Source organism: Sus scrofa, chromosome 5, assembly GCF_000003025.6.
Source record: "Sus scrofa isolate TJ Tabasco breed Duroc chromosome 5, Sscrofa11.1, whole genome shotgun sequence".
Classification (NCBI taxonomy): Eukaryota; Metazoa; Chordata; class Mammalia; order Artiodactyla; family Suidae; genus Sus; species Sus scrofa.
The window spans coordinates 24847179-24874000 of record NC_010447.5 but is presented as its reverse complement, the minus strand read 5'-3'; the positions used below and the strand labels follow the sequence as shown (position 1 = coordinate 24874000).

At 35.2% G+C, this 26822-nt stretch overlaps 1 protein-coding gene across 8 annotated transcripts in view; it reads right to left on the bottom strand.

Annotated features, from left to right (window-relative positions):
• SLC16A7 (solute carrier family 16 member 7) overlaps window positions 2110-26822 on the bottom strand; it is a 158883-nt gene continuing 134170 nt past the window's right edge. For 5 of the 8 annotated variants that reach the window (XM_003126337.5, XM_021091910.1, XM_021091909.1 and 2 more), the window contains 3 exons: window positions 15941-16084; window positions 10915-11733; window positions 2110-7245 (listed from right to left, as the gene is read on the bottom strand). In XM_003126337.5, coding sequence (XP_003126385.1) covers window positions 6944-7245; window positions 10915-11733; window positions 15941-16084 — 1265 coding nt within the window. In that variant the 3' untranslated portion in view covers window positions 2110-6943. The remainder of the gene's footprint in view (window positions 7246-10914; window positions 11734-15940; window positions 16085-26822) is intronic. The other 3 variants (XM_013997677.2, XM_013997678.2, XM_013997679.2) reach the window with 1 other exon arrangement.

Sequence of the window (26822 nt, the reverse complement as noted above, 5' to 3'; positions counted from 1 at the left end):
AGCAGCCCAAGAAAAGGCAAAAAGACAAAAAAAAAAAAAAAAAAAAAGAATATATATTATACAAAAACCTTCATCCCAGTAGTTATTATGTTCAATTAACTTAGATTTATCTGCTGTGGGAATCAGCAGATATTCCTCAAATTAAATTTATTCATGTCTTATTGCAAAGAATGATTCAATTAGGATACATATATTCATTTTGGAAGTAAAGGATTTATCAAGTAAAATTAGAATATGTGTTTCTGGGAAAATATGCATTTACTCTATAAAATTCACTGTTATGAATACGATGGCTAATGGAGAAAAAAATGTGGATTAGGAATAAAAAGATCTATTTCTATTTCCAACTCTGCATTTACTCAGAGGACAAATATATATTTAGGAAAAGCCATTACCTGCTCTAGTCTTATTCTGTCAAAATGCAGATATCTAACAAACCTAATTTTAACATATTAAAACCAAAAACAGCACAAATTAAAACATAATTACATCTAATGCTTAGAAAATAAACACTTTAGTTCACGTCCTTTCTCACTAAATGCAGAAATATTCATGCTTTAGTTAGAAATAGAAAGCATGTAGCAGAAAAATAGTCCATTAAATAACATAGCAGAAATTTTTACTCTAATCAAGCTAAACTGAGTCTAACTTCAAAACGTTTCTTAGATGCATGTAAAATAAAATAACAACCAAAAACTCAGAATAAAAGGCTTAGAAGAATAATGCTGAAAAACTTCACCTTGAAATTATGTGATTAAAAATCCTATTCTTTTGTTCGTCTGAACAGAACTTTTTACCAATTTATGGCTTAATAGAATGTCAGATACCAGTGTTTTCATACAGAGCTCCTTAGCTTATTTGGCATATTTGAATTTCAAAAAAGAAGTACAAAAATTTCTTCACCATGGGAAGAAAAATATTTACTTATATAGTAATGAATTTATGATCACTGAGTCACTGCTTACTGAAATACTCCTGAATATTACTTATCCGGTACATATGAAGACTGAAAAACATGGAGACTATGCAAATAGGGGAAATATAGCTAAACCCACCAAAGAAACAAAAATACTATACCAAAAATGTCCATAATTATATTTTTAAAATGCCAAAGAAGTTGGCCTTGACATTTTTAAAAATATTGAAAGAAAAATAATTTTTAAAAAACACAGGGGGAAGAAAAAGAGAGGAGGAAGATACACAGCATGGGGGTGGGATAGGAGAAATAATTTGGTCTAAATTTTTTTCACATGCTCCAGTAAAGTAAAAACATCTTTTTTTGCCATATTATTTTTTCTTTTAAGGTAGAGACTTAAAATTATGCTTCTCATTACTATAATAATTCTTTCATGAACTGCACTTGTGTGAAATAAATTGAAGGCACAGCAAAAGACTAAGCTAAACCAGATCATTGGGACCTTGTAAAGCATTAAAACCTAAAGTGTCCAAGCAATTTTATAACAAAGAAGAGAAAATGAGAACTACAAAAATGATGTGAACTCAGAAAATTGTTTTCTTAAAATTATCAACAAAGATAGTTTGTGATTTTGATTATACATGGATTATAATTAATTACTAATTATTGGGGTTTTCAGCTTTTAAGTGCATTTCTCTTTTTTTTTTTTTGTCTTTTTGCTATTTCTTTGGGCCGCTCCCAAGGCATATGGAGGCTCCCAGGCTAGGGGTCGAATCGGAGCTGTAGCTGCCAGCCTACGCCAGAGCCACAGCAACGCAGGATCCGAGCCGCGTCTGCAACCTACACCACAGCTCACGGCAACACTGGATCGTTAACCCACTGAGCAAGGGCAGGGACCGAACCCGCAACCTCATGGTTCCTAGTTGGGTTCGTTAACCACTGCGCCACGACGGGAACTCCTAAGTGCATTTCTTAAACATGAGATCATACACATAAGTAAGCAGAAATCAAAACCTAAAAGATAACCGAGGTGAATAAAGATCATAATTTCAATTTTTATCTCAATGATTTGATGCCTTAGGAATCATAGGAATTTAGGAAAGAATCTACTTGTTATGATATATTAGTGTTGTCTTGCATTGAGAGAACTTACAGGATGATTTTTTAGGCTATGATGGTAAGCTTTGTTTCTCAAAGTTTCAGGCACTTAAGAAAATTAGAAACATCCAGAATAGTAATGTCAAGGACAGATCTTTCTAGATTCTTAAAAGTCATAATTATCTGTTTATCATGCATAAGGAAGATACATAATAACACAAAATCTTCTAAAATATTAAAAAGCACCTTACTTATCCAGGAAATCTCAAACCTACAGTCACATGAGTTCTCTTATTTGTTAGGATGAATGGTCTTAGCCAAAAGTATATACTCTTGACTCCATGAATATGACCTTTCCAGCAAGTCAAATAAATAAGACCAGATGCAGAATGAGTGACTTTATGAAGGATGTAAGACATTAGAAGTGCACTATCTGAAATAGGGCTAAGGAGAATAATATTCTAAGGATGGCAAAAGTCTAGACAAAGAGGACAAAAGCAATGGCACTTGTTCTCTCTGTAGAACAAAGGGAGAGAAAGAAGACAATACAGATGTTCAGGGAAATTTGCAAAACTAATTATAGGGGCGCTTTGCATTAAGTGATGAAAATAAACATATGCTATATAGATTAAACACATCATTTATATCATAATATTTTTACTATTTTTTGATAGCCTCGGATAATCCCATAAGTGGGAATCACTATGATTCTGAATATAAGGTTTCATAGTAAGGTACGTTCATTTTTGAGTCATAGTAAGTAGCAGCTAATATGGATATTATTTGTCAATAATGAAAATAGCATTTTTCTTCTAAACCCAACTTCAGGGAAAATAGACTATGTCCAACTCATATAAATATGTCATTATTTTTATGAAAAAAGTCACATTGAGGCAGTAACAGCTAGTATGTGATCATTACCATTATTTGGGATAATTTGCATTGGTTAGAAAAGAGGGCAATTTGAAAATATATATTCAAGTTATAGCAAATGCAGTCCATAGTAAACACTAAAATAAATCATAATACAAATTGCAGTTAAATCTTATTGGTTTAACACATAGGGTTTAATTCTAATTTTTTTATATCTATATTTTATCTACCATTGTATCTACAGCTTCTATGAGGAGGCAGCATGGCAATGAACATCCTAGGGGCTCTTTCTGCTTTTAGATAAACCTTAAGTTTTAAGTTCTGGTTCTGTCACATACTACCTTTTAACTCTGGGTAATTTGCTAAGTTCTTTGTATATCTGTTTATTGTTTCACTCATCTATTATATGCAGTCAATTAGCCTCTACCTATGATTTGGTTTGAATAGTAAAAGGTATTATATAAGGCAAATGCAGGATACATGAATATTCATTCCCTTCTCCCTTGACATCCTCTTTCTCTATTAAATTGAGGCTAACAATCATGATTATTTTTATTGAAAGCCTGCAACATTGTACATATAAGAAGGTTTTTTAAAAGATATTTTTGGATGAAAATAATTATCAAGTAACTGATTAAGTATATTTCTACATTTTATAACATCAGTATAAAAATTTACATTTATATCATACATCTTATGGTCTTTTCTCCTATGTCCTCAATTGCCCTGTACAGCCAGAGAAGAGTAAAACATATCTCGATTTTTAGAATATGCCTTTAAATGTATCAAACCAAATTATTTTACTTATTCTGTAGTGTCCAGGGGAGACCCATGAGATAAGGTGGTTAGAACTTGGTATTAAAGAAGTGAAATTTATGAGCCATGTGAATTTACACTGAGGAAACATCATGTTTTCCAATGTGAAGCACCCCAAAGCCTGACCTATGAAATGTGTGCTGACTGACTCCAAAAAGGGTCAGGAAAGACAATGGGGATATGTCAGAACATGTCTATACCCCTGTCTTCCATTCGTAAATTAGTAAAGGCATATTTAACATTAAATGGTGAAACACAGGGTGTCTTGTTATCGCAAATGAATAAAATAATTAAACTAGCTAGTGATCATGAATTATTTTTTTACCCTGGTTCAAGATAACCTTCCTTCTGCACAATGCCATGAGGGAGTAAGACCAAAAGGAATTTTAATGGTCTGTGACTTTGCTTCAAGATATCTTGAATATCTACAACCTGTCATTCTCTCAGGGAAGAACGAGGGGAAGAATTATGTTTGGCTTTAATTGTTGCAGACACAGAAGCCAACTGTATTTCCTCCTCCATTTATGTGACTTTTTAATAATACGTGTTCTAGGTTGATAGTTTATTCTCAACCTTTGAAAGATTCTGTTCAAGCAGGCAAATATCCTAACAAGTTCAAAGGAGTTGGGAGGGTAAACAACTTGAATCAAACTGTTTTACCCAGAATAAATCTGAATTCTATGTTTGAGTTTACATCACTGTTTTTGGTGTGTTCTAATTTTCAACATTTATATGTATGGGAATGAAGTCGTGTGCATATTTGTAACTTTGTGCAGTGCTACTGCCAAGCATAAGTGTATACATTATGCCTTATGCTTGGAATGTGCAATTTCACTTTCCTTTATTTTTTAGGAATTTAATCTACTTGGTGTTAGAAATGAAAAGTTAAAGAAGATGATCAAAGACCAAAAGAAAAAATACAAGTTGGTTTTGACTTCACAAGAACCTCATCCGTAAGTAATAAACCTCTTTCTATGGAAAAAGCCACTAGCTTGTGACCACCAGCAGGTGGTTAAAAAGCACTATTACCTTAGGCCTAAACCCCCATGATTATGACTTGCCCTGGGGGGGGTCATTATCTATATTAATTGAGACATGTATTTTCAGAGAAATCAAGGCATTTTTTGGAGATGTTAAAGATTGTAAAGCTACTACACAATTTATGGTGACACGTTTCTTATAAGTCAGAGTTGACTACAAAAGCACAAATAATAGGAAAATAACTCATTCAAGACTCAAGAGTGGGTGAAACTAAATTAAAAACAACTATACGCAGTCACATTTTCCCTGACTTATTTACCTATGGTTTGGCACATATTGTTTTAGTTAATATTTTAAAAATACAAATACCTCTTGCAGTGCAAGAAGGTGAATGTTCAATGAAATACAGAGTTTTATATGGCTTGCTAAACATGAGTTACATGCTTAAACAGTGCCTAAATGTTACAAATCCAAGTTCTTAAATCTAACTATCACAGAAGTGTGGTATCCAAGTGCAGTCTTAAAGGAAATAAGAATAGCAACTGCCTCTACTGCAATAATAGGAATAACAATAATAATAAAGAATGGCAAATTCCTTTAGGCAGCTTAAGAATGACATTACTTCAATAATGAAGCACTGAATGCTTTATATTATTCACAGTCTTAATTTAAACATCAGGTTTGGAGATGTAAATATTTAAAACTTTATACCTAATGCATAAATCCTTGCTTGTTAAAAAGTACTTTGTCATTCAAAAGGGTATTTGGAACTCTGAATGCACAGATCTAATACATGCCTCTGTATTCAAGTGTGATTCAGATTCCCAGATGTTTTCACACAGTTATGAATATAAGAAGCTGCTAAATTAAGCTGGGTTGAAATATTGCAAGCTTCTTTCTACTGAGTTATAAACGATACCTACACTTCCCCAGTTGTGTATGAGTCATACATAACCTCCAGTTCTCGAAGCCTTTTTAAAATCTCCTGGTTTAGTTATATTCACACGCAGCAGGAAGCCTGATCAGTAGTGGGTAGAATGATCAAGTGTTACTGTTCCTAAAAAACGAGACGAGTTTGGTGGCTGAGTAAAAAGCCTGTTTGGATTTTGGTTTTTGCTTCCGCATGTTTAGTAGGGGAGGGAAATGAGAGTTTGGAGGACTCACTGTAAGTCCTTCCTACTGTTTGCTTTACTCAGATGGATTCTTCCTAACAAAAGCCCTCTGATCACTACTATATGTTGGGAAACATTCGAATTCTGCCTATTTGTAAGCCTTTCAATCAGGATTCTAGTTGATTCTACTTTGATCTCTCAGTATGACAATGGGTCTGGACTGAGTCTAGTGAAAAGAAATCCCTGGTTATTACTTTCTGGATTACTAATGAAAGCCCTTTCCAAATCAATACTTAGCTCTTTGCTAGGAGTCACTTAGACTTTCAATCTGATTTACATATTCATAAATTCTAAAAATTATTCAAGGGTTCTGTTCACTAGCACCAGGAACTTATGGTCCTCCTCCAAGATATCATGTGCATGCATGAATTAAATCTGACAATGCTCAGAAATAATGGTTTAAAATGGGTTTTTTTTTTCAAATGTATTTCATATATGCAAATGATTTTTTACAGCACTTAATTCATTTTCAGATTAAGAGCCTCATTTTCACTCATGTTCTTATCTTTAAAAATCCACTCTGTAGAGTAGTATGCAGGTTTATATACCACATTTCTTTACTCTCCATGGATTTTTTTTTTAAGTAAAAAAAAAAAAATTACAGTGATAATATTCTTTTTGAACTTGTCTTTTTTCTCCACACACTGTGTTTCCTTGTTCCTAAGTGTGTAAAAGCTGGTGTGTGTAAGTCTGTTTAGGAACAATTCATTTCCTCCAATTCCATTTCATATTTCAATATTGAATAAAAAATGAGATGTGGAGAGGGTATTCTTGCAGCATTAAATATACTCCTGAGCACTTAAACCAGGGGTTTAGGATTCAGATCTCTAAAACCAAGATTGGAAGACTTCACCAGAGTCATGTATGGAAACAAACACCTTGCATGCATTCTTTATATGCATGATCTCAAATTTTAACTGCTCAAATAAGTTTTCAAAAACAAACTTATATAAAATTTGCCATTAAGGAAAATCTCATCTCCATCCTTTATTATAACTCTTCATTTCAACTAAAAGCCTTCCAATGTGTTGGAAAAAAAATACTCCTAGGAAAGTCATACACACTGAAATCAGAGATGTAGTTCTTGTTAAATATTAGTTTCTCTTTCTGAGGGATTAAACTCTGATCCTTTTGACTTATGACTTTTCATACTTTTGAGACTTTTGAAACTTTTGACACTAACATCATGACTTTTAGCTGTCTTCAAGGATTCAGATTCTTGGGACTCAGGCTTATGTCTAGTCTTCTTTGCCTCTTTCTTCTTTTCCTTTGCAAGCAGTCTGTAGTTGATAGCATTGCCAATGAGTAGCCACACACTGGATATGACCACAATAGCTCCACAGGCCAGATACATGTATTTATATTGTCCGGTTTTATCCACCAAGGTACCTAAGAGACAAAAAAACATCTTTTGAGACAGCATAGTAAAGCAGTCATAAAATAACACTTGCAACAAATGCTTCCCCACACTGTGTACCTATTTCTTATTTAATACTAAATGATAGCTTAATAAAAGAAAAAATATTCCAGCTTATGACTTCCACACATGTATAGTAAAGGCATTTATAAGCACATGCTGCATTATCTGACCAGTATATTAAATTTACTCAAAATTATTTCCCTCAATAGAAGTGTACAATCAAGACAAATGAGGTATAAATGTTTGTGTATGTATTCATAGATACATATGTGTGAGATACATTTTTAAACCTACATGTGTAGAAATATATAGACATTTATAAATGAAAACATATTAATGAATATATTTAGAGCATACATATCGAGACTGCTTCATCCTTTCCACATTTCCTATCTTTTCAATAAAGATTCTTTAGAGAAAATTCAAGGGCTTTTATAAGGTTCCTGACAGGATGTAATATTTACTAAATGCTTTGTCTATGCCCAGCACTAGGCTAAACACTTTATTTGTAATTTTGCATTTAATTCTTTCAAGAGCCCTGTGAAGTACTTTGTCCAGCAGCAGAATCTGGGCTCTAGTCAACATCTGTCTGCATCTCATATTCTTAACTACTCCATAAAATGCCTTCACCGAACCTCTTGGTAAGTGTCATTTCACTTTTTGGGCTAATCACAGCTTTTCCATTTCATCTGAATCTAAATTATTAAGGCCAAACTCATCAGGAAGAAGGTTTTTGTTGCATTTATTATTGAGAACACTGAAAAACTAGTCTGGTGCCATATAATTGGAAGATTCACTGACTTTTAAAAATGTTCTTTATACTTAGTTTGCCTCTTGCTTATGCAGGCATCTAATTCTTAATAATTATTGCTAGCAAAACTTAGTATACACAAATCCATATTATTTATTATATGCATATTCCTGGTGATTCTGATAATGACCTGTTTGTTTAGACAGGTCAATTTCCGTCATTCTGACTAGAATCTAGTTAATGACGAGGTATTAAATTTAGATACTTGGAAATTTATTTATTACAACAAAGTTCCATATTTTAACCTAGTAAATGTTGGAATGGAGTTATTCCAACATACACACATAAACAAAGCAAAAGTTGCATAATTTAATTTTCCATTCTAACTTTAGTCAAATATTTCTAGTCAAACAATGATTATTACACATCTAAATACAAAAACATTAGATCTTTGGCCCCATCAGAATTAATATCACTTTGGACTACCAAATCAACATACTTTCTAAATTTTTAGAGATTTTTAGCATCATCAAGAAACCAGGTATGATTTCCAGAACTAAAGTTTCAGCTCTTTTTGAGTGCAGCACAGTGAAAGTTCGAATTGAAAAAAATAAAAATAAAAATCACGCTCTCTGTACCTTTCACTGCTCTACTGTCAAGACTAATAGCAGCAGTGGCAACTGTATAAGAAGTAAGTACAATACCCACTCATTCAAAAGTACTTATTGAGTGTCTGTTATATGCCAGACACTGTTCTAATAGTGCCCAAATGCTACAAAGGAGAAGCCAGTCTAAAAGTCAAGGTGTGTCAGAGGTAACAGGAGGCAGAAATACGATGAAAAAAACGACACTACATTATGGCTATAGCCTGAGAGCTTCAACAATGAGCCCCAAATAAATTTCTGTCGTTGTTACCACTGGTGCAATTGTTTGCCAGTATTAACATGATAAGCACTCAAGGATACTGTAATTGATGTCAATATTATTAATATGGGTCTCAACACAGGTGGGAGTGGCCAAATGAGATTCTTTCCTTTTCATAGCACCCATCACTATGCCACTGACCTGATTTGATTTTTTTTCATCTTATCATGGCTGGTGAAATACAATTTTATCCAATACTAAGAATTTTATTGCTAATGAATAGGCTTCTAAAAATCATTTGGGAAAACTAATTGTGTATGAAAAGATAGGCCAACTGTATTGTCTAATATAACAACATGTATTAGCTGATGAATAAGACCTACTGGCTGTCATTCATTCTGAAAACTGTTTTGATGCCATGGTAGAGCTATATAGAGATATATAGCACCCAAAGCGTCTGAGCTAGGTACCAGAGGACAGACTTGGTGGACAAAAAAAGTCAATAACTACACCACTCATTCCTGACCAAATGAAAAAGCAAAAGGTTAAGGTCAGTCATGCCCTAGTATCACCAAATTAAACATGAATTTTCCTAATTTCAAAGTGATTCCTTGATATCATGTAGGAAGAGTTTAAACACATTAAAAAATTTTATGGTTAGCCTGATAACATTAACAACACTCAACAGTGGTTACTGGAAGACTGGCTAACAAAGAGAATTATTTAACATTTATAACACTGACATCTGGAGTTCCTGTCGTGGCGCAGCGGAAATGAATCCGACTAGGAACCATGAGGTTGCAGGTTCAATCCCTGGCCTCACTCAGTGGGTTAAGGAGCCAGCATTGCCATGAGCTGTGGTGTAGGTCGCAGATGCGGATTGGATCTGGTATTGCTATGGCTCTGGCATAGGCTGGCAGCTGCAGCTCCGATTAGACCCCTAGCCTGGGAACCTCCATATGCCACAGGTTCGGCCCTAAAAAGACAAAAGACAAAAAAAAAAAAAAAAAAAAAAAAAAATTGATACCTAAGACTCAAGAAAGCCTTGACTTCAGAAATGACCTTATATACATGTGTGTTCACTCAGTCTCCTTACTGGATAATTTAACACAGATACTTTTATTGGCATCATAGACAGATCCTAAAATCTAAAGGTAATCATTATAATTTATAATTTTATAAATAAAGTTATAATTTATAAATATAGAATATAAGTATCCAATGAAGAAAATGACTTTGAATGAATTTCCCTTCATTCTTGCATTCCTTTCATATATTCTAATTAGTGATATTATAAAAGTATTCCTTCAAGCATGTAACAGGCTCCATATTAATATAATCAATATACTCCAATAAGAAAATAGATCCTGACTTTTAAGAGCATCGCTTCAAATTATTAAGTCATTTTAATTAAAAAAGAAGAGAAATCTGTTTACCAGTGATGAAATAAAGTAGAATTTCTTTTTATGAAACTTTTTTTTTTTTTTTGCTTTTTAAGGCCGCACCTGCAGCATATGGAGGTTCCCAGGCTAGGGGTCTAATCAGAGCTGTAGCTGTTGGCCTATACCACAGCCACAGCAACACCAGAGCTGAGCCAAGTCTGTGACCTACACCACAGCTCACGGCAATGCCAGATCCTTAACCCACTAAGCAAGGCCAGGGATCGAACCTGCAATCTCCTGGTTCCTAGTTGGACTTGTTTCTGCTTCGCCATGACGGAAGCTCCATGATACATTTTTAAAAGTACAAAACAAATCGATATGGGTAAAAACCTGAAAATTGTGCTAATTATCAAAGTTAAATTCTTAAGTTCTTAAGTCCAGGCTCCGAATGAAATTTTTGTCTAAAATAGACTAATTATTAAATTTAAAAACATATAACAAAGCCTAAAATTAACACTCCCCTGGTCTTTTAGGCTATTAGTATTGATTATTTCGAACCACATTTTATCCTACAAAGAAAGTCTCAGCTAATGGCTAGAAATTTCATGCTGTTTGCTTTCCTTGATGAAAAATATTCTTACCAGCAAGAGGAGGACCAAGAAGAACTGGGCAACACTCCACAATTGTGACGAGTCCCACAGCACTGGAAAATCTCTGAGCACCAACGAGGTCCATGAGAGTTTCGAAGAGGACACTGCTAACACTCCCAAAGCCAAGGCCAAAAAATATAGCATATACCACCAGGCTTGGGTAGTCGTCAGCCAGTGGGCATAAGAGATGACATACTCCATTGAACATAATCGCAAAACTGAAGAAATACTGAATGCGGGGTCGGATTATTCTGGAATTTGCAATAAATCCTACAGTAGGCCTGGCAAACATATCAACAAAAGCCATAATAGAGAGCAAGAAAGCTGCAGAATACTCATCAATTCCTTCGTCTTTAGCATACGGAGCCAAGAATATAATGGGGGCAAAGAACCCCAGAAACATAATGACATTTCCAGATAAGTATATCAGAAATCCCCTATGCTTAAAAAGGGAGAAATCTAAATATTTATTAATTTTCACCCATGTTGACTTCTTCTCATGTCTCTTCTTCAGATGTGGTTCAGTGGCTCTTACACCATCCTTAGTTTTAGACTTCTTAGGTGTTAGTTGGGGTCCAACAGGTCTCATAAGAGACCCAGCCACACAGGCATTCAACAGTATACCTCCCAAGATCAGGAAGCTTCCTCTCCAGCCGTAACTATTAAAGAGGAACTGATTGAAAGGAGCCAGTGTACTTAAGAAAACAGGACTTCCTGCCATGGCAAGGCCAATCGCTATAGGTCGTTTCTTATAGAAGTATTTGCCAATGATCGTTAAGGCGGGCTGCAGGTTAAAGGCTAGACCTAAACCTAAAAGGAACAAAACAAAAGGAAGGAAAATACAAACACATTATGCCATTCACAAAAGAAATGACTTCATCATGTACATTCAAATGGAGACAGAAGAGAGTTCCTGCTGTGGCTCAGCAGGAACTAAGTGACCTGTATCCATAAAGACACAGGTTTGATTCCAGGCCTTGCTCCAATGGGTTAAGGATCCTGCATTGCTGTGGCTATGGTGTAGGCCAGCGGCGGCTGCAGCTCTGATTGAAGCCCCTAGCTGACTTCCACATGCTACAAGTGAGGCCCTAAAAAGCAAAAAAAAAAAAAAAAAAAAAAAAAAAAGAAGATAGAAGAACTAAAAATGCAACAGCAGGTAGTAACTTTAACTTTTTATAATTACACCTATCAATAAGGTGGCACATAAACAACATTCTCATAACTGAACACCTTAGACGCATGATGGTTTCAGTATTCCTTTCCTTTTAAAACACAGAAATAAAACCAAGAACTTCTACTGATATTGCATTTATCACAAAATAGGTTGAAATGAGGACAAAACTATTCATTCTTAATCACACCACCACTTAATTCCACAAATAAATTAATCTCTCTATTTACATACACATATAGAGAACAGATTTCTTCCTTGTGGGCAAGAGTGCATTTAAAATGTGAATACTGGAGTTCCCATCGTGGCGCAGTGGTTAACGAATCCGACTAGGAACCATGAGGTTGCGGGTTCGATCCCTGCCCTTGCTCAGTGGGTTAACGATCTGGCGTTGCCGTGAGCTGTGGTGTAGGTTGCAGACGCGGCTCTGATCCCGCGTTGCTGTGGCTCTGGCATAGGCCGGTGGCTGCAGCTCCTATTTGACCCGTAGCCTGGAAACCTCTATATGCCACAGAAGCGGCCCAAGAAATAGCAAAAAGACAAAAATAAAAATAAAATGTGAATACTTTCTTTTCATAGTGGAACACTGTGAACAGACTAAAAAGCTAAAAAGGTTGTCATTTATACATAATGGTAGGTGTCTCAGAGATACTGCTTTCAAAGCCATGCAAATAATAAAAAAGAGTAATCATACCATTAATTTCATACGCCATACCTCACATTCCACATTTCATGGATATATATATAGGTACATGTGTGTTAACTAAAACATAAGTAATTTTTTGCTTGAAACATATTTTCATTTCAGGGATTAAAGCTGACTGTTTATATGAGTCGCAAGTTTTTTACTGTCTAGGGAACTCCTTGCGGTGTTGGGCACTGCCTTTGAGAAACGAATTACTTCTTATAGCTGGCCAAGGTACTATTTGGCAACAATAACAAACAAGTTTGTTTAAAAAGTAAAAACTATTGATTTATTCAAACTTCTGCTCTTTCCCCTTTTGCCTAGGCATTATTCTGTGTTATTTTAGAGGCTATAGAAATAGAAATTATTCTGCGTTTACCAGTTTGTGTAAAGTGAAATAGTATTGCAAAATGGTTAAGTATTTAGATACTAGGACACTGAGTTCTGAGTACAAATGCTTAGTGCAAACCTCTAGTATAAATGTTTATGTTAAATATTTATAGTAGAGTCCCTAAAAACTGCCATGAGGGAACCAAGAACATGCTTTGGAGAGTGAAGGATGGTATGCACTCTAACTCTACCTCAGCCATACTTGTGAGGTAGGCAGAATGAGCGCAATTGGATCCAGTGTATAAGTAATAAAACTATGGTCAACAGCTTGTTAGTGGAAGAGCCCAAATTAAAACCAAACTGTGTTTTGACGTTCAAATCTCTTTACCTTTACCTTATGTCATTTCCCTTCCCTGTGCCCCCATTCTGTCACCTGGAATTTTGCTTTCAGATATTAATCCAAATTCTCTTTAGGAGATTGTGGCCATCTGTTTCCTATCTGGCACAGTAAAAGGAACATGCATTTCGAAATCAAAAGATCTAAATCTGCCTCAACTATTGCCTGTGTATACTACTGAGCGAAATACTTAAGACTTTTTGAGCTCCAGTGCTCTCAGCAACAACATAAAAGGGCTTTGCCAAATTCAAGTAAAGCCTACCACTTGAAGATGTTATATAATGATGCAATTATTATATGCTAATATTTATTCAAACATAAAAAAATGCTGGACACTCTGTGAAGTGCCATATATTCATTCTTTTTAATATTAATCATGCCAACAACTCCCAATGGAAAGTGCTATAATTTTCCCATTTTAAGGACAAAGAGACTGAGACAGAAGGAGGTTAATTTATCCATGATCACAAAGCTAGTATGTGCTAAGCCAGGTTTGAAAGCTAGACCTTTCTGATTTCAGATACCATGAAGTACTGGCTGATAATGACTTAAGATAACTCCCTCATAGGTATATTCAGTGGTTGACTAGAAGTACCAGAAGCCTTTAAGATCAAAGGAATGAACTGAAGTTAGAATAACATTTAATGCTATTGATATTTGTGGTACAGTAATATCAAAATCATCTTTTCCCTAATACAGCTACTTGTGGTTCCAGCCTGAACTCTACTGTGAAAAGCAATAGGGATGACCCATCAACAACCTGGGCGTTTAGGAGCACCCACCCTCTGCCCAGTTGAAAATCTACGTATCTTTTATAGCCAGCTCTCCTCAGGAGTCAACCAACCATGGATCATGTAGTGCAGTGGATCCGTGCCGCTCAAACCCATGTTGTTCAAGGGTCAGCTGTATATAGTATTTCCGCACAAAAGAAAGGGCTTTCACTCCACCATGAGAAATCTTAGATGTAAGATTCTCATTCACAATGTCAAAGGTGTTTGACCATATTAAAAAAGAAGAGAGAAGTCTGTAGGTTATTAAAGAGAAAGATTTTTAACATCACTATTACTGTAGGCTTTACTGTATCTATTTTTTAAATCAAATGCAAGTGTAGACTAATCTAAAGACCGTAAAAAGAGAAATTATTTATATTTTCATCTGCAGGCAAAAGGAAATGATTCAACTTCTTTATATATTGAAGTAAAATTGTTCTTAAAATTTTGAGTATGGATGTGTTTAATCCAATTTATTGTTGAGGCATTTAATTAAGATAATGTTTTCCAAATGGACACATTCAGGTCTGCCAGCATCTATATACATGCATGAAAAACAACTATAATCAAGTGAGAGCAAGTCATTTTGAAATACTTGTGTTTAGTGACAAATGAGCCTTCCAGAGTTTTTAAACCGAATCATTTAGTAAGAAAAAGAAGGGATTCCATAAAGAGGTCTACCGGTAATCAGAACACAGGTAATACCAATTCTACTGTTAAAGCCAAATCACTGAATCCAGGAAATTTCTTTTTGGAATCATTTTTAACCTATTATGAATGATAAGTCATATACTAGTACTAATAATAAAAATATTTTTTAAAAAAAGAAGTTATATATATGCCAGAAAATCTGTGTCCACAATACCATCTTAATTGGCTGACGATTAAATGTTGAAACAGTACAAAAAAACCAAAGAGGTTTTCTTTTTGACATTTATGTTATAGCATGTATCATGTCTGATAACCCTGCTTTCTCCATTTCTTAAAATTAGTTTGATTGGCCATCCTATAGCCAGTATTTTGATGTACTGGATGACAATACTTTAAGATAGCAACTGATATAAAAAGGAAATTCAAAGAAAATAATAAGAATGTTCTGTTGCTCATGCTTCGTACAGAATTTTGCAAGCAACAGAAGAATTAAGAAGGAAATATACTCAGCCATAAAAAAGAACAAATAATGCCATTTGCAGCAACAGTGGAACTAGAGACTCTCATACTAAGTGAAGTGAGTCAGAAAGAGAAAGGCAAATACCATATGATATCACTTATATCTGTAATATAATATATGACACAAATGAACCTTTCCACAGAAAAGAAAATCGTGGACATGGAGAACAGACTTGTGGTTGTCGACGGGGAGGGGGAGGGAATGGGATGAACTGGGAGTGTGGGGTAAGTAGATGCAAATTATTTCATTTGGAGTGGATAAGCAATGAGATCCTACTATATAGCACAGGGCACTATATCTAGTCGCCTATGATGGAGAATAATGTGAGAAAAAGAAGGTGTATATATATATATATATGTGTGTGACTGGGTCACCCTGCTGTACAGTAGAAATTGACAGAATACTGTTAAGCCAACCATAATGGAAATAAATCATTAAAAAAATAAAAATAATTTTAAAAAAGAAAATAAGCTGAAAACAAAACTTCACTTACCGCAAATGAATCCCATAGTGAGGTAAAGCTCTAGTACGCTGGTACTAAAGGAAGCTGTGACCATTCCCAAACAGCATAATAAACCTCCTACCATCACCACTGGCCGGCTACCATATTTATTCACCAAAACACTACTTATGGGACCTGTGGTAGAGAAGAAATTAAGAAATATTCAGTTACTGGGTTATTTATTGATAACATTTGTTAATTTTGAAAGTTGAGAAAGCGCATTTTAATGATCGAAGATAAATATTAGTTCACATGGAATATCATGAAGACGCTTCAATACTTTCTAATCAGTTTGACTGATTATCTTTAACCATACATACATATATAAGCACATAAAAAATAAATTCAGGAGTTCCTGTCATGGCGCAGTGGTTAACGAATCCAACTAGGAACCATGAGGTTGTGGGTTTGATGCCTGGCCTCGCTCAGTGGGTTAAGGATCTGGCGTTGTTGTGAGCTGTGGTGTAGGTCACAGACGCAGCTCAGATCTGGCGTTGCTGTGGCTGTGGCGTAGGCCGGCGACTGCAGCTCCGATTGGACCCCTAGCCTGGGAACTTCTATGTGCCATGGGAAGCAGCCCTAGAAAAAGGCAAAAAAAGACAAAATAATAATAAATTCAAATTGTTTAACATACAGTTTGTTAGGACCATTGTTATTAAACTTTTGATGGAAAAGTTTTTCAACAGGACATTGCTAAACTGTCTAAATATCTTAATAAATGCAGGTGAGTTTATAACAAAGATCTAGAAATTGGGAGTTCCCGCTGTGGCACAGTGGGTTAAGAATCTGACTGTAGCATCTCTAGTCACTGCAGAGGTGCAGGTTGGATTCCTGGCCCCAAGGCACAGTGGGTTGAAGGATCTGGTCATAGGTGGCAGCTGTGGCTTGGATTCAATCCCTGTTCCAGGAACCTTCATATGCCATGGGTACAAGCATAAAATTAACCAAAAAATTATCTAGAGATTATATAAATGACTTATCTGTTAGAATTTTATTTTCTAGAATAATATGTATGTACAAATATATGCCTTAACTGGTGCTGAAATTTTTTTTAGTATTTATTATACTGTGATTTTTCTTTAATACTGTATTTTTTTAAATTCTAAGAGAAACTATTTTCATATCTTGTTATGTTAGAAACAAGGATGTCTTACACACCCTTGATGGTCTCTCAATGTTCCCCACTCAGCAGGGGCAGTCACAGGTTTCTATCAGGGCTTGTGTATGCTTGAATTTGGCTGTTATTACTGTAGTTCGATTAGACAATGGCAATTCCTTATATTTCATTCAACCTATTTAAGGCCCATTTGAAAAGGGAATATGAATATGACTCCTGATTGTTGTCTGAAAAAGCTTCTGTTGATACATTCTGGTAAAGTCAAGAAAGTACCACCCTCAAAACTTACAGAATGGGTGCAGCAGTGTACATGGAATTACCAGAGAAAATGGCTCTCTATTAACACAGGCTGCCTCCCAGCAAAGAGAAGGATCTTATGTGGGAAACATGAACATCTAGCACTCTGATTCAAAAACTGATTTAGAAATGGGACAAAGTTTTAGGAATGGTTAAAATAAATTATATTTATGTCTAAAAAAACTCTTTTGGTAATTTAAAATAAAAATTCTAAATATTAAGAAAGTGTTGTGTCTTTTTATTTTTTGTCTTTTTAGGGCCACACCCATGGCATAAAGTTCCCAGGGTAGAGGTTGAATCGGAGCTGTAGTTGCTGGCCCACACCACAGCCACAGCAACATGGGATCTGAGCTGAGTCTGAGACCTACACAACAGCTCATAGCAATGCCAGATCCTTAACCCAGTGAGCAAGGCCAGGGATTGAACCCACATCCTCATGCATACTAGTCAGGTTCCTTACAGCTAAGCCACAACAGGAACTCCCTTGTGTCATATTTGAATGTGCATATTTTTTTTCTTTAGTGATGCCTCATAAAATAATGGTGCAAGTTAATTACAACATTTAGACTGGATAAGCAATGAGGTCCTGCTGTATAGCACAGGGAACTATATCTAATCACTTGTGATAGAACATGATAAAAGATAATATAAAAAAAGAATGTGTATGTATGACTGGGTCACACTGCTGCACAGCAGGAATTGACAGAACATTGTAAATCAAAAGTTAGAAAAAGTAAGGCAAGGGAAAAAAAGAAAAAAAAATAATGGTGCAACATAACAGTTGAGGCTTAGATTTAATGAAAGTCCATACCACTTTGAGACCTAAGTGTAAACTGTTTGACTTGACATTCCTTCTTACTTTAAAATTACATTTCATCTGAAACTAGGAGTATTGCTTTGGAGGAAAAATACTATATTAGGTCAGAATTCTCAGTCCAGTATTTAGCCTGGAAAAAAGTTAAATGAGTTTTAGTTAATACTAAAACATAAAAATTTGCATTACATTTGAGAACTTCTATATGGATGGTATTTAAAACACACTGAAATTCATTCATCAATAGATCCTTATTCTTTCACACAACTGTAGTTAACATTTTTTTTATTCTTTACATATAAATATAAATACTCATGGCATAATAATAGTTTTAATATTACTCCATAATATCTTTTGAAAGGATATTGGTAACAACATAATTTTAGAAAAAGTGCTCAAAAAACAGAATACCACATATTACATTTAATACCAAACAAAATAAAACAAAACAAAAGGACTCTTTATAAGATAGTGCTATAAAAACAACAGGATTGGAGGGGAAAAAATAATGAAAATTGTACAAGAGGGTGTGAAAAGAATAGAATTCTGACTTTAATAAGGTAAAATTCATCTGAAGACATTCTCCATATAAATATATAATGTAGTTATTTATTATAACATATACATTGATTAGGAAATGACCATTTTAATTAAAAAGTATAAAGCTAAATTCAAATAGCCTTTATGAGAAGAGAGGAGTCAGAATCAACTGATTAGTTTGATTAATTACTGAATTTAGGTGTGGATTCCTTTTCTTAAAATAACTTAACCAATTCAGTTCATTCAGTTCAGCTCAGATCAATTCAATGCAGTATTGACAGCTGACAGGCACCAAGTATAAAATAAGAGCACAGGAGTTCCCGTCGTGGCGCAGTGGTTAACGAATCCGACTGGGAACCATGAGGTTGCGGGTTCGGTCCCTGCCCTTGCTCAGTGGGTTAAGGATCCGGCGTTGCCGTGAGCTGTGGTGTAGGTTGCAGACGCGGCTCGGATCCCGCGTTGCTGTGGCTCTGGTGTAGGCCGGTGGCTACAGCTCTGATTGGACCCCTAGCCTGGGAACCTCCATATGCTGCGTGAGCGGCCCAAGAAATAGCAAAAAGACAAAAAAAAAAAAAAAATAATAAATAAGAGCACAACTATAACCCTTAATGCATTATCTTCCAGAGAAAGAAGTAACCAACATGTTGTTTTAAGAACTGTGATAGGTGCTTTGGTAAATACAGATTATTAGAATGAATTCAAAGGCATTTATCAATTACTTGGACTATTAACAATGATCTCTTCCCAGTATCACTGCTATTACATATTCCATTTTTCTACACAGTGCCTGGACAACTAACAAATTGTCTACTTGATTTCTATGTTTCATAAATATGTCTGCTTAAAGAGTGTGCATTTAAATTTGAAAATAGTCAATGAATCACAACTTAATTTGCAATGCATGGGAAATAATTACATCTATAGGTTGGGATAATCATATCAAAGCTATTTCCTGTCACTGTGACTGATTAAGGGTAACCACTAAAGAGAAGATTTAGAGGTATTGGCACTTTTTTGCAGCAGGCTTTGATAATTTCTACAGTGGAATCAGTCAAGATGCAAGGAGACTTCTAATTTTAACAAATTATATACCTCATTGAAATGATCTATAAGGAATAGGTTTACATAATTATCTATAATCTTTTTAGCACAAAAGATACACTTTATAAGTGATTTATTTAGAAATAATCAACACTCCATAACCCTTAATATTAAGTGCTTATAAAACATCATAAAATATTTTTACATTGTTATAGTTGTGGAGCAAAATTAAAATTATGATGCGGAATAAAATATACTTATTTTTACAAAGAATCTCTAAATGCTTAAACTATTGGCTTGAGGCAACTAACATTCAATGTAAGACAACATCATCCAATACATTTTCAACCTACAAGCAACTCGGTTTATTGTATTAACAAGACAGGTGAAGTTTCAAGAAAATAAATTCTCATCCCACATGATTTTTGTTAAACATGCTCTAACCTCACAGGTGTCCCTTGTTGATGAATCTTAGACCTAATTATATTCTGAGCTCATTCATTCACTTATTTATTAATTCAATCATTCCGGAAGTTTTTACTCAGCATGTGTTTTTCCAGTAATCATGGTGCTTAATCACTTGTTATGTCAAAAATAGAAAAGCCTCTACAGAGTTAGATCTGAATCCATATCTTGGTAGAGCAGAGGTATTGCTTATCAAAATGCTTTATTCTATTTGCTTGTCAAGCAGTTTAAAAAAAGGGAAAAGAAAAAAACAATAATAATGTCTTGTTTCCAAAAGCATGCACAAAAACACCAGACCGTAGCTAAATCAGACTGATCTAGCCAATAATTTCTTCTGACCCAGCTTCCCAATCCATCTCAGAATTTTTAGTGTCATGTACACTGGCCACTTTGATGCTAGCTGTGAAGCTGTAAAGGAGGGCTTCATCAGAGAGCAGTGTAAGGGTCGCAATATTGTCACCCTGTATTTCAGCTACTTCTTTGTCTTCTGAAAGCTACTTCTATCTTGTAGTTGAGGCTCCATAACACTTAGCAAAATAATACTTATTCTGGCAATGAAGCTTTTGAGGTTTCTTATAAATTACACAGGGTCTGCCCATTCTCAGAACTCCTGTTGTACTTACAGTTGGTGACACACACAAAAACACACAGAGTGAAACACTTGCTGTCTATTTCATTTGTGTGAGCCTTGTTCATACTATCTGTTCTAAGCTCTGTGAAGGTAATTGCCACATATACTATCATTATTCATCAACATTTATCAAGTTATTACTCTTGGTAGGAAGCATGCTAAGAAGTCTACATGCATTATTTTCACACCTAATTAACTAATAGCCTAATTAAAGCTATTAACAGTTGATGAAATAGAGGCATGCAAAGTGTTCAGATAACTTGTTCAAGGTCAAGATCAATATATGGGGTAGGATGTGGATATGAGCCCAGAGTCATCTGATTATAAAACGTGTGCTTTTAACTTCTGTGCAGGACAAAGTTAATATAGCAGAGTGTGGACTGTCAGCCTAGAAAGGCCTGCTTGCAAGGCTGGCTCTTGACTGGCATCTGGGAACTTGATTTCAGAAATGTTCTCAACATTCCCTAACAGACAAGAGTGGCTCACAATGCTTACACTGTTTTCAACCACTGTGGTTTATGCTGAACATCTGCTTTCCTTCTAGGAGTCTGGAATTTTGGTGCAAGCTGGGCAGAGAATGTCTTGTGAGAGGCAAGCCCATAGTATCTTCAGCATTGCATCTCTAATGATTTTCCTGGTAGATATCACTTCACACGTGCTGTCACAACTAGTTGCTGAAGGAATTAAGATGACCCTTTGTGATTCCATTGGGAGAGGACTCTTCAAAAGTCTGTACTTCATTTTCTCTATACTTTGTACACTGTGCTTTTCCCTTCGCTAGTTTTTTTTTTTTAATTTTTCATACTTTCCTTTTAATAAATAATAGCCATGAAAAAGACATCGTTGAGTCCCATGATTCCTTCTAGCCAATCAATCATCAAACCTGGGATGGTCCTGGACACTCTGAATACAACTACTGTATCTCTCCTGCTGCTAATTTAGAACTTTGTACACAGTTAAAAACAGATTTTTTTTTTTTGCTATATGTTTTTAAAATATATGGCACACACATATGTATGAATATATGAGCTGGTCTATACTTTAGTATATTGGTATTCTGTTCTGTAAACATGAACTCTTAGTGCTTATTTTTTTATTTCTTTTGTATATTGCATAAGTACATGATAAACATGAGAAAAATTTGGGAAGTATGTTATGTAATGAACATTTCATAAAATATATTTGATCAGTCTAAAACCATGAATTGGGATTGACTATCAATTTGAGCTATATAAAAATTTTCCGCATAGCATAAACGCTAACAGAAGAAATGATAAAGTGCTATAATTTATTTTTCATTTGCTTTACTTCAAATTTGTATATGTGGTATCCTGTCAAGTCAGAAGACAAAAAGCAACTAGTGCAAGACTGGGAGAAAGTTGTTTGCAATTACAGAAATTTATCTGTGTTTACTATGACAGTCTTTTTCTACAGAGGCTTTCTAAATTTGAAAGATTTTTCAAAAAAATTTTTTTTTTCTTTCTTAGCTGCGCCTGCAGCATATGGAAGTTCCCGCAGGTGCAGCTTGGATTCGATCCCTGGCCTGGGAATTTCCATATGCCATGGATGTGGCAGAAAAAGAAAAAAATAAAAAATAAAAAATCATGCTATCTGTATGGGGATGAGGTGGGAAAAGGAGCAAATTGACATTTTAGCAAAGTCTGTTTGTACAAATCAAAGGATTTGAAAGTGATTGTTCTAATTCTTCATGTTCAAGGACAGAAACACCAAGCACTTCCTTTATGTTTACAGATTACATTACTCTCAACCAGAAAGACACTGTCACTTGTTTAAGGCTGGCACAATAGCTACAAAATAACAATAACATTTCTTGAGGACATGGTATGTTTCTAAGCTCTGTGTGTGTGTTTGTGTGTGTATAAAATCACATTTAATCCTCACAACTCTAAAAATTAGTACCATTACATCATTCCCAATTTTTATATAAGGAAACTGAAGTGCAAAGTAACAATTTTTAAGGATTGCTCAAACGCTGCTATAACTGCCCATGCCAGCTGTATGCACTCCTATTAAGTATCATTCCCCACCACCACCCTAGGAATGATTAAATCTGTTACATGCGTAATGCTTACTCTCTAAAATAACTATTTACATTTAATTCTATGCAAAATTGGTACTTCACATTTCTTGCTCTTTGGAATAATTTTTAACAACATGGAAAATATAAGACTGTATCGAGTCACTCTTGATTGCCTACCCAAGAGTCTTCCCCTCTTCCTTCTTCATAACTTAATCCTGATTTGATTTTATACCTAACTCTTCTGTGAGATCTCAGGTCCAACACTGGGGAAGTGAATCATAAGCACTACAAGCCACTCATGGTAGGACCAAATACTGGTTTGACTATGAGCATGTGGGGGCAATTTATATAGCATAAATCTTTTCTGCTGAGAAAGGATTTTCTCAATTTATCACAGCAATAAAATGTCTCTGTAGGTTATCATGAGAATGCAATGTCTGCAAGTGACATCTTTGGACCATGAATAGTGCTTAAAGATGAGGCAGATATTTAAGTCCTTGAGTAGATCAAAGAACCAAAAAAAAAAAAAAAATCAATCAAGCCAAGAGCTGGTTTACCTACAGATTCTTGTGATACGACATCATATGGCAGTCTAAGACTTCCCAACCAATACAATAACAGAAAAAAATTCAATTCCCACTAAAATTTCTTCAAATATGTTAATACTATCTCACACTAAAAAATACTTGACATCTACTAAATACCTTTCTTCCTCTAAAGCTTAAACGTCTCCTTAGTGTCAAAGAATCATTTCAGTGTAGTCTAACTGCAGAACATTTAAAGTGATTCTGACATGTTTCCAGCTTTTATATTTAAATGTTGAAGTAGTTTAATCTCAAAAGGATTTTGAAATGTGAATATGTACTTCACAATGTATCTGAAAAATATATAAGTTTCCATTAACCAATCAGTAAAATTCAATTTGCAAATTGAAGATTCTTATCTGTTTTAGGCAACTAGTAAGCAATCTGACCATTTCCAGGGGATGCTAAAATACATTTCTGCTCATGGATATTTTTCCCTCATAAATCTTATTGTGCATAGGATATTACATGAAGACTTAATAAAAGTCTATATACTTTCCATCTATTCCTTAAAATTAATTATAATTTTATAGCCCTTCCATAATGCATTCCATATACCCATCTGTCTAATGTAATCCCAAACCTGTTAACTGCTACACTACTTTGTAGCAAACCTATGCCTGTTAGATTGTATTAATGTTCTACTTTGTGGTTATTTATTGCATATTAATATTAATATGAATTTCAGCTCTTGGAGGGCAAGAGTATAATATTACTCATATCTGTAATTTAAGGATAGGATAAATTATTTCATTTTGTAGATGGTAATATTTATTTATTTATTTTATTTTTATTATTATTATTTTGCTTTTCAGGGTGGCACCTATGGCAGGGTGGCACCTATGGTAGGTTCCCAGGCTAGGGGGCAAATCAGAGCTGTAGCCACTGGCCTACACCACAGCCACAGCAATGTTAGATCCGAGCCATGTCTGTGACCTACACCACAGCTCACGGCAATGCCAGACCCTTAACCCACTGAGTGAGGCCAGGGATAGAACCTACAACCTCATGGTTCCTAGTCAGATTCGTTTCTGCTGTGCCACAACAGGAACTCCTTTCTTTCCTTACCCAAACAATATAGAAAAGAAAAATACAAGACATATACCAGATTAAAGTCCTTTTAAAGATGCATATATGATCTCCATTCATCTTTACTCTTCTCTTTAAACGTGCCTTTGTTTATCAGTAATGACTAGTTTTAAGCAATCAAAACTCCTAACTAAAGGTCTGAGATTCACCTACTCCAAAGTCCCTGCCACTATCTACTACAGTATTTATGTATATAGTGTGGATATAGATGTATCTGGGTTTAGGTGTGTGTTTTGAATCCAAAGGACATAGTACCAAGAGAATGTGCTCCTAGTATTCTTTGTGCACAAAAGCCCTACTATGCTATAAAGTACTGAAGAGTAATAATAATTAATATCCTCTCCTTATTTCAGAGTAAAGAGAGTCCTCATCAGAGAAATCACTAATATTTAAATGAGTTGTCCCTTGGCCAACATTCTTCATTACTGATTGTGCTTCCATTTTCTCCTACCTTCTCTTTGTGGAAAATATGAATTCCTTGTGGGAATCTGCTTTTCATCATGCAGCCATGTGCTCAGAGATTTAAACTCTATATTGAGGTGAGATTTACTAAGAGAGTCAGTCATGGTAATCTCATTCCCCTCTCCACTGAATGTGTTAGGGCTGGGCTTATGACACGATTCTAGCCAATGAGTGGAAATCCATCAGCAATTTCTGGGAGCAGTTTCCCTTTGCTCAGAAAGAGTTACCAAGAAATCACTAAGTGTTGTCTCATCTGCATATGTTGCCTTGAACCAAAACAGCCATCTTATGCACACAGAGAGAGATGGCCTAAAAAAAAAAAGCTAAAATGCAGAAGCTAGCGGTTCCAAGAGCATCATAGTGGACTTGGGACCCTAATAATGCCATTCTATGGTCACCTTATATTTAAAATTCTTATTAAATGAGGTGATGTGTTTAGTTAGTATGGAAGCTTATTGAGTGTTCATGCTGAAATCATCCCAGCAGACAAACTTGTAGTAAAATAGCTTATTTCTCCTTAAACATTGTGATATTGTGAAGGATAGATTTGGAAATACCAAGAGTAATTGTAATAAAAAGTTTGATTACCTGTCTAATTGAGAAGCTGTTATTCAATTTTACCTTGAAGAATTGGGTATTTTGTTTAATAGCTTCATTTACAGGTTTCCTGAAATAAGTGGCATTCAAATTTACTGCACTACACACTTTCATAAATTAAATGATAACTTTAAGTTGACGAAGCTCTACCGGTGTTCATGGAGGTTTAGACAAAATATATGTCTTTGTGTTGAGTATATATTTAACCTCTTTATAAAACTACATTTACACACACATCCACACCCACTTATGAATTCACAGTACAATTTTTAAAAGGTTAAGAATGGTCTTTGAAGTCTCATTGAGGCAGGAGATAGATAGGCTCCAGGATAGGCATTTACAACTGACCTCTTATTTATACTTCCTGAGGCAAGAGACAGGTGGGATCCAGAATAAACATTGATAACAAACCCCTTATCTATAATTCAAGATAGAAATAACAACAGGCACAAAGCAAATAACTGATACTTGTCTTCTGTGAACCATTGAAACAATGGTAATGGACAGTAACAAAAGAGGGGCTCAGCCCTACTTGGACAAAAGACCAAGAGGTCACATAGTCCCAATCCTCAAGGTCAGGGAGACCCCAACTACACATGTGTAGAGAGACCCCTCTGGATCAGAAAGGGAGGGGATGACAGGCCATAATAAGTCTGGATAACCCTTCCACAATGCTTTGCTTTAGAATCCAGCTTGGCCAGAAGAGGCACATGCAGATAACGGGAGGCCCCTGGCTCTGTTCAGGTATAAAAGGTTTACAAGATAATTGGCCAAAGGAAGACAAAGACCTGGAAGAATAGTCCTGTATAAGTGGTTTAAATCACCTCTTTGGCACACTCCTCTTTCAGGGGGATGCCCGCATCCTCACTTCTCCTTTGGGTGTGTATTACTGCTTTACTTCTGCCTTGAATAAATAGACTAATTCTCTGAGTGCTCTCCCACATGTTATACTGTGTTTCTAACAATAAACTTTATACCTGTTTTTACAGACTTTGCCTCCTTGAAACATTCTTGGTTTCAACAGGGGGCAAGAATCAGAGCAATTCCACTTTCACCCTCTGGCTAGTCTGATGGCTAAGATTCCTGTTCAGGCTGCCCAGGTTCCTTAGCAGAGAATTAAGATCGTGCTTCAAGCCATCACTCACTGCTGTCTCTACAAAATCATCATTACTTATAATTCACTGTGGGACATATA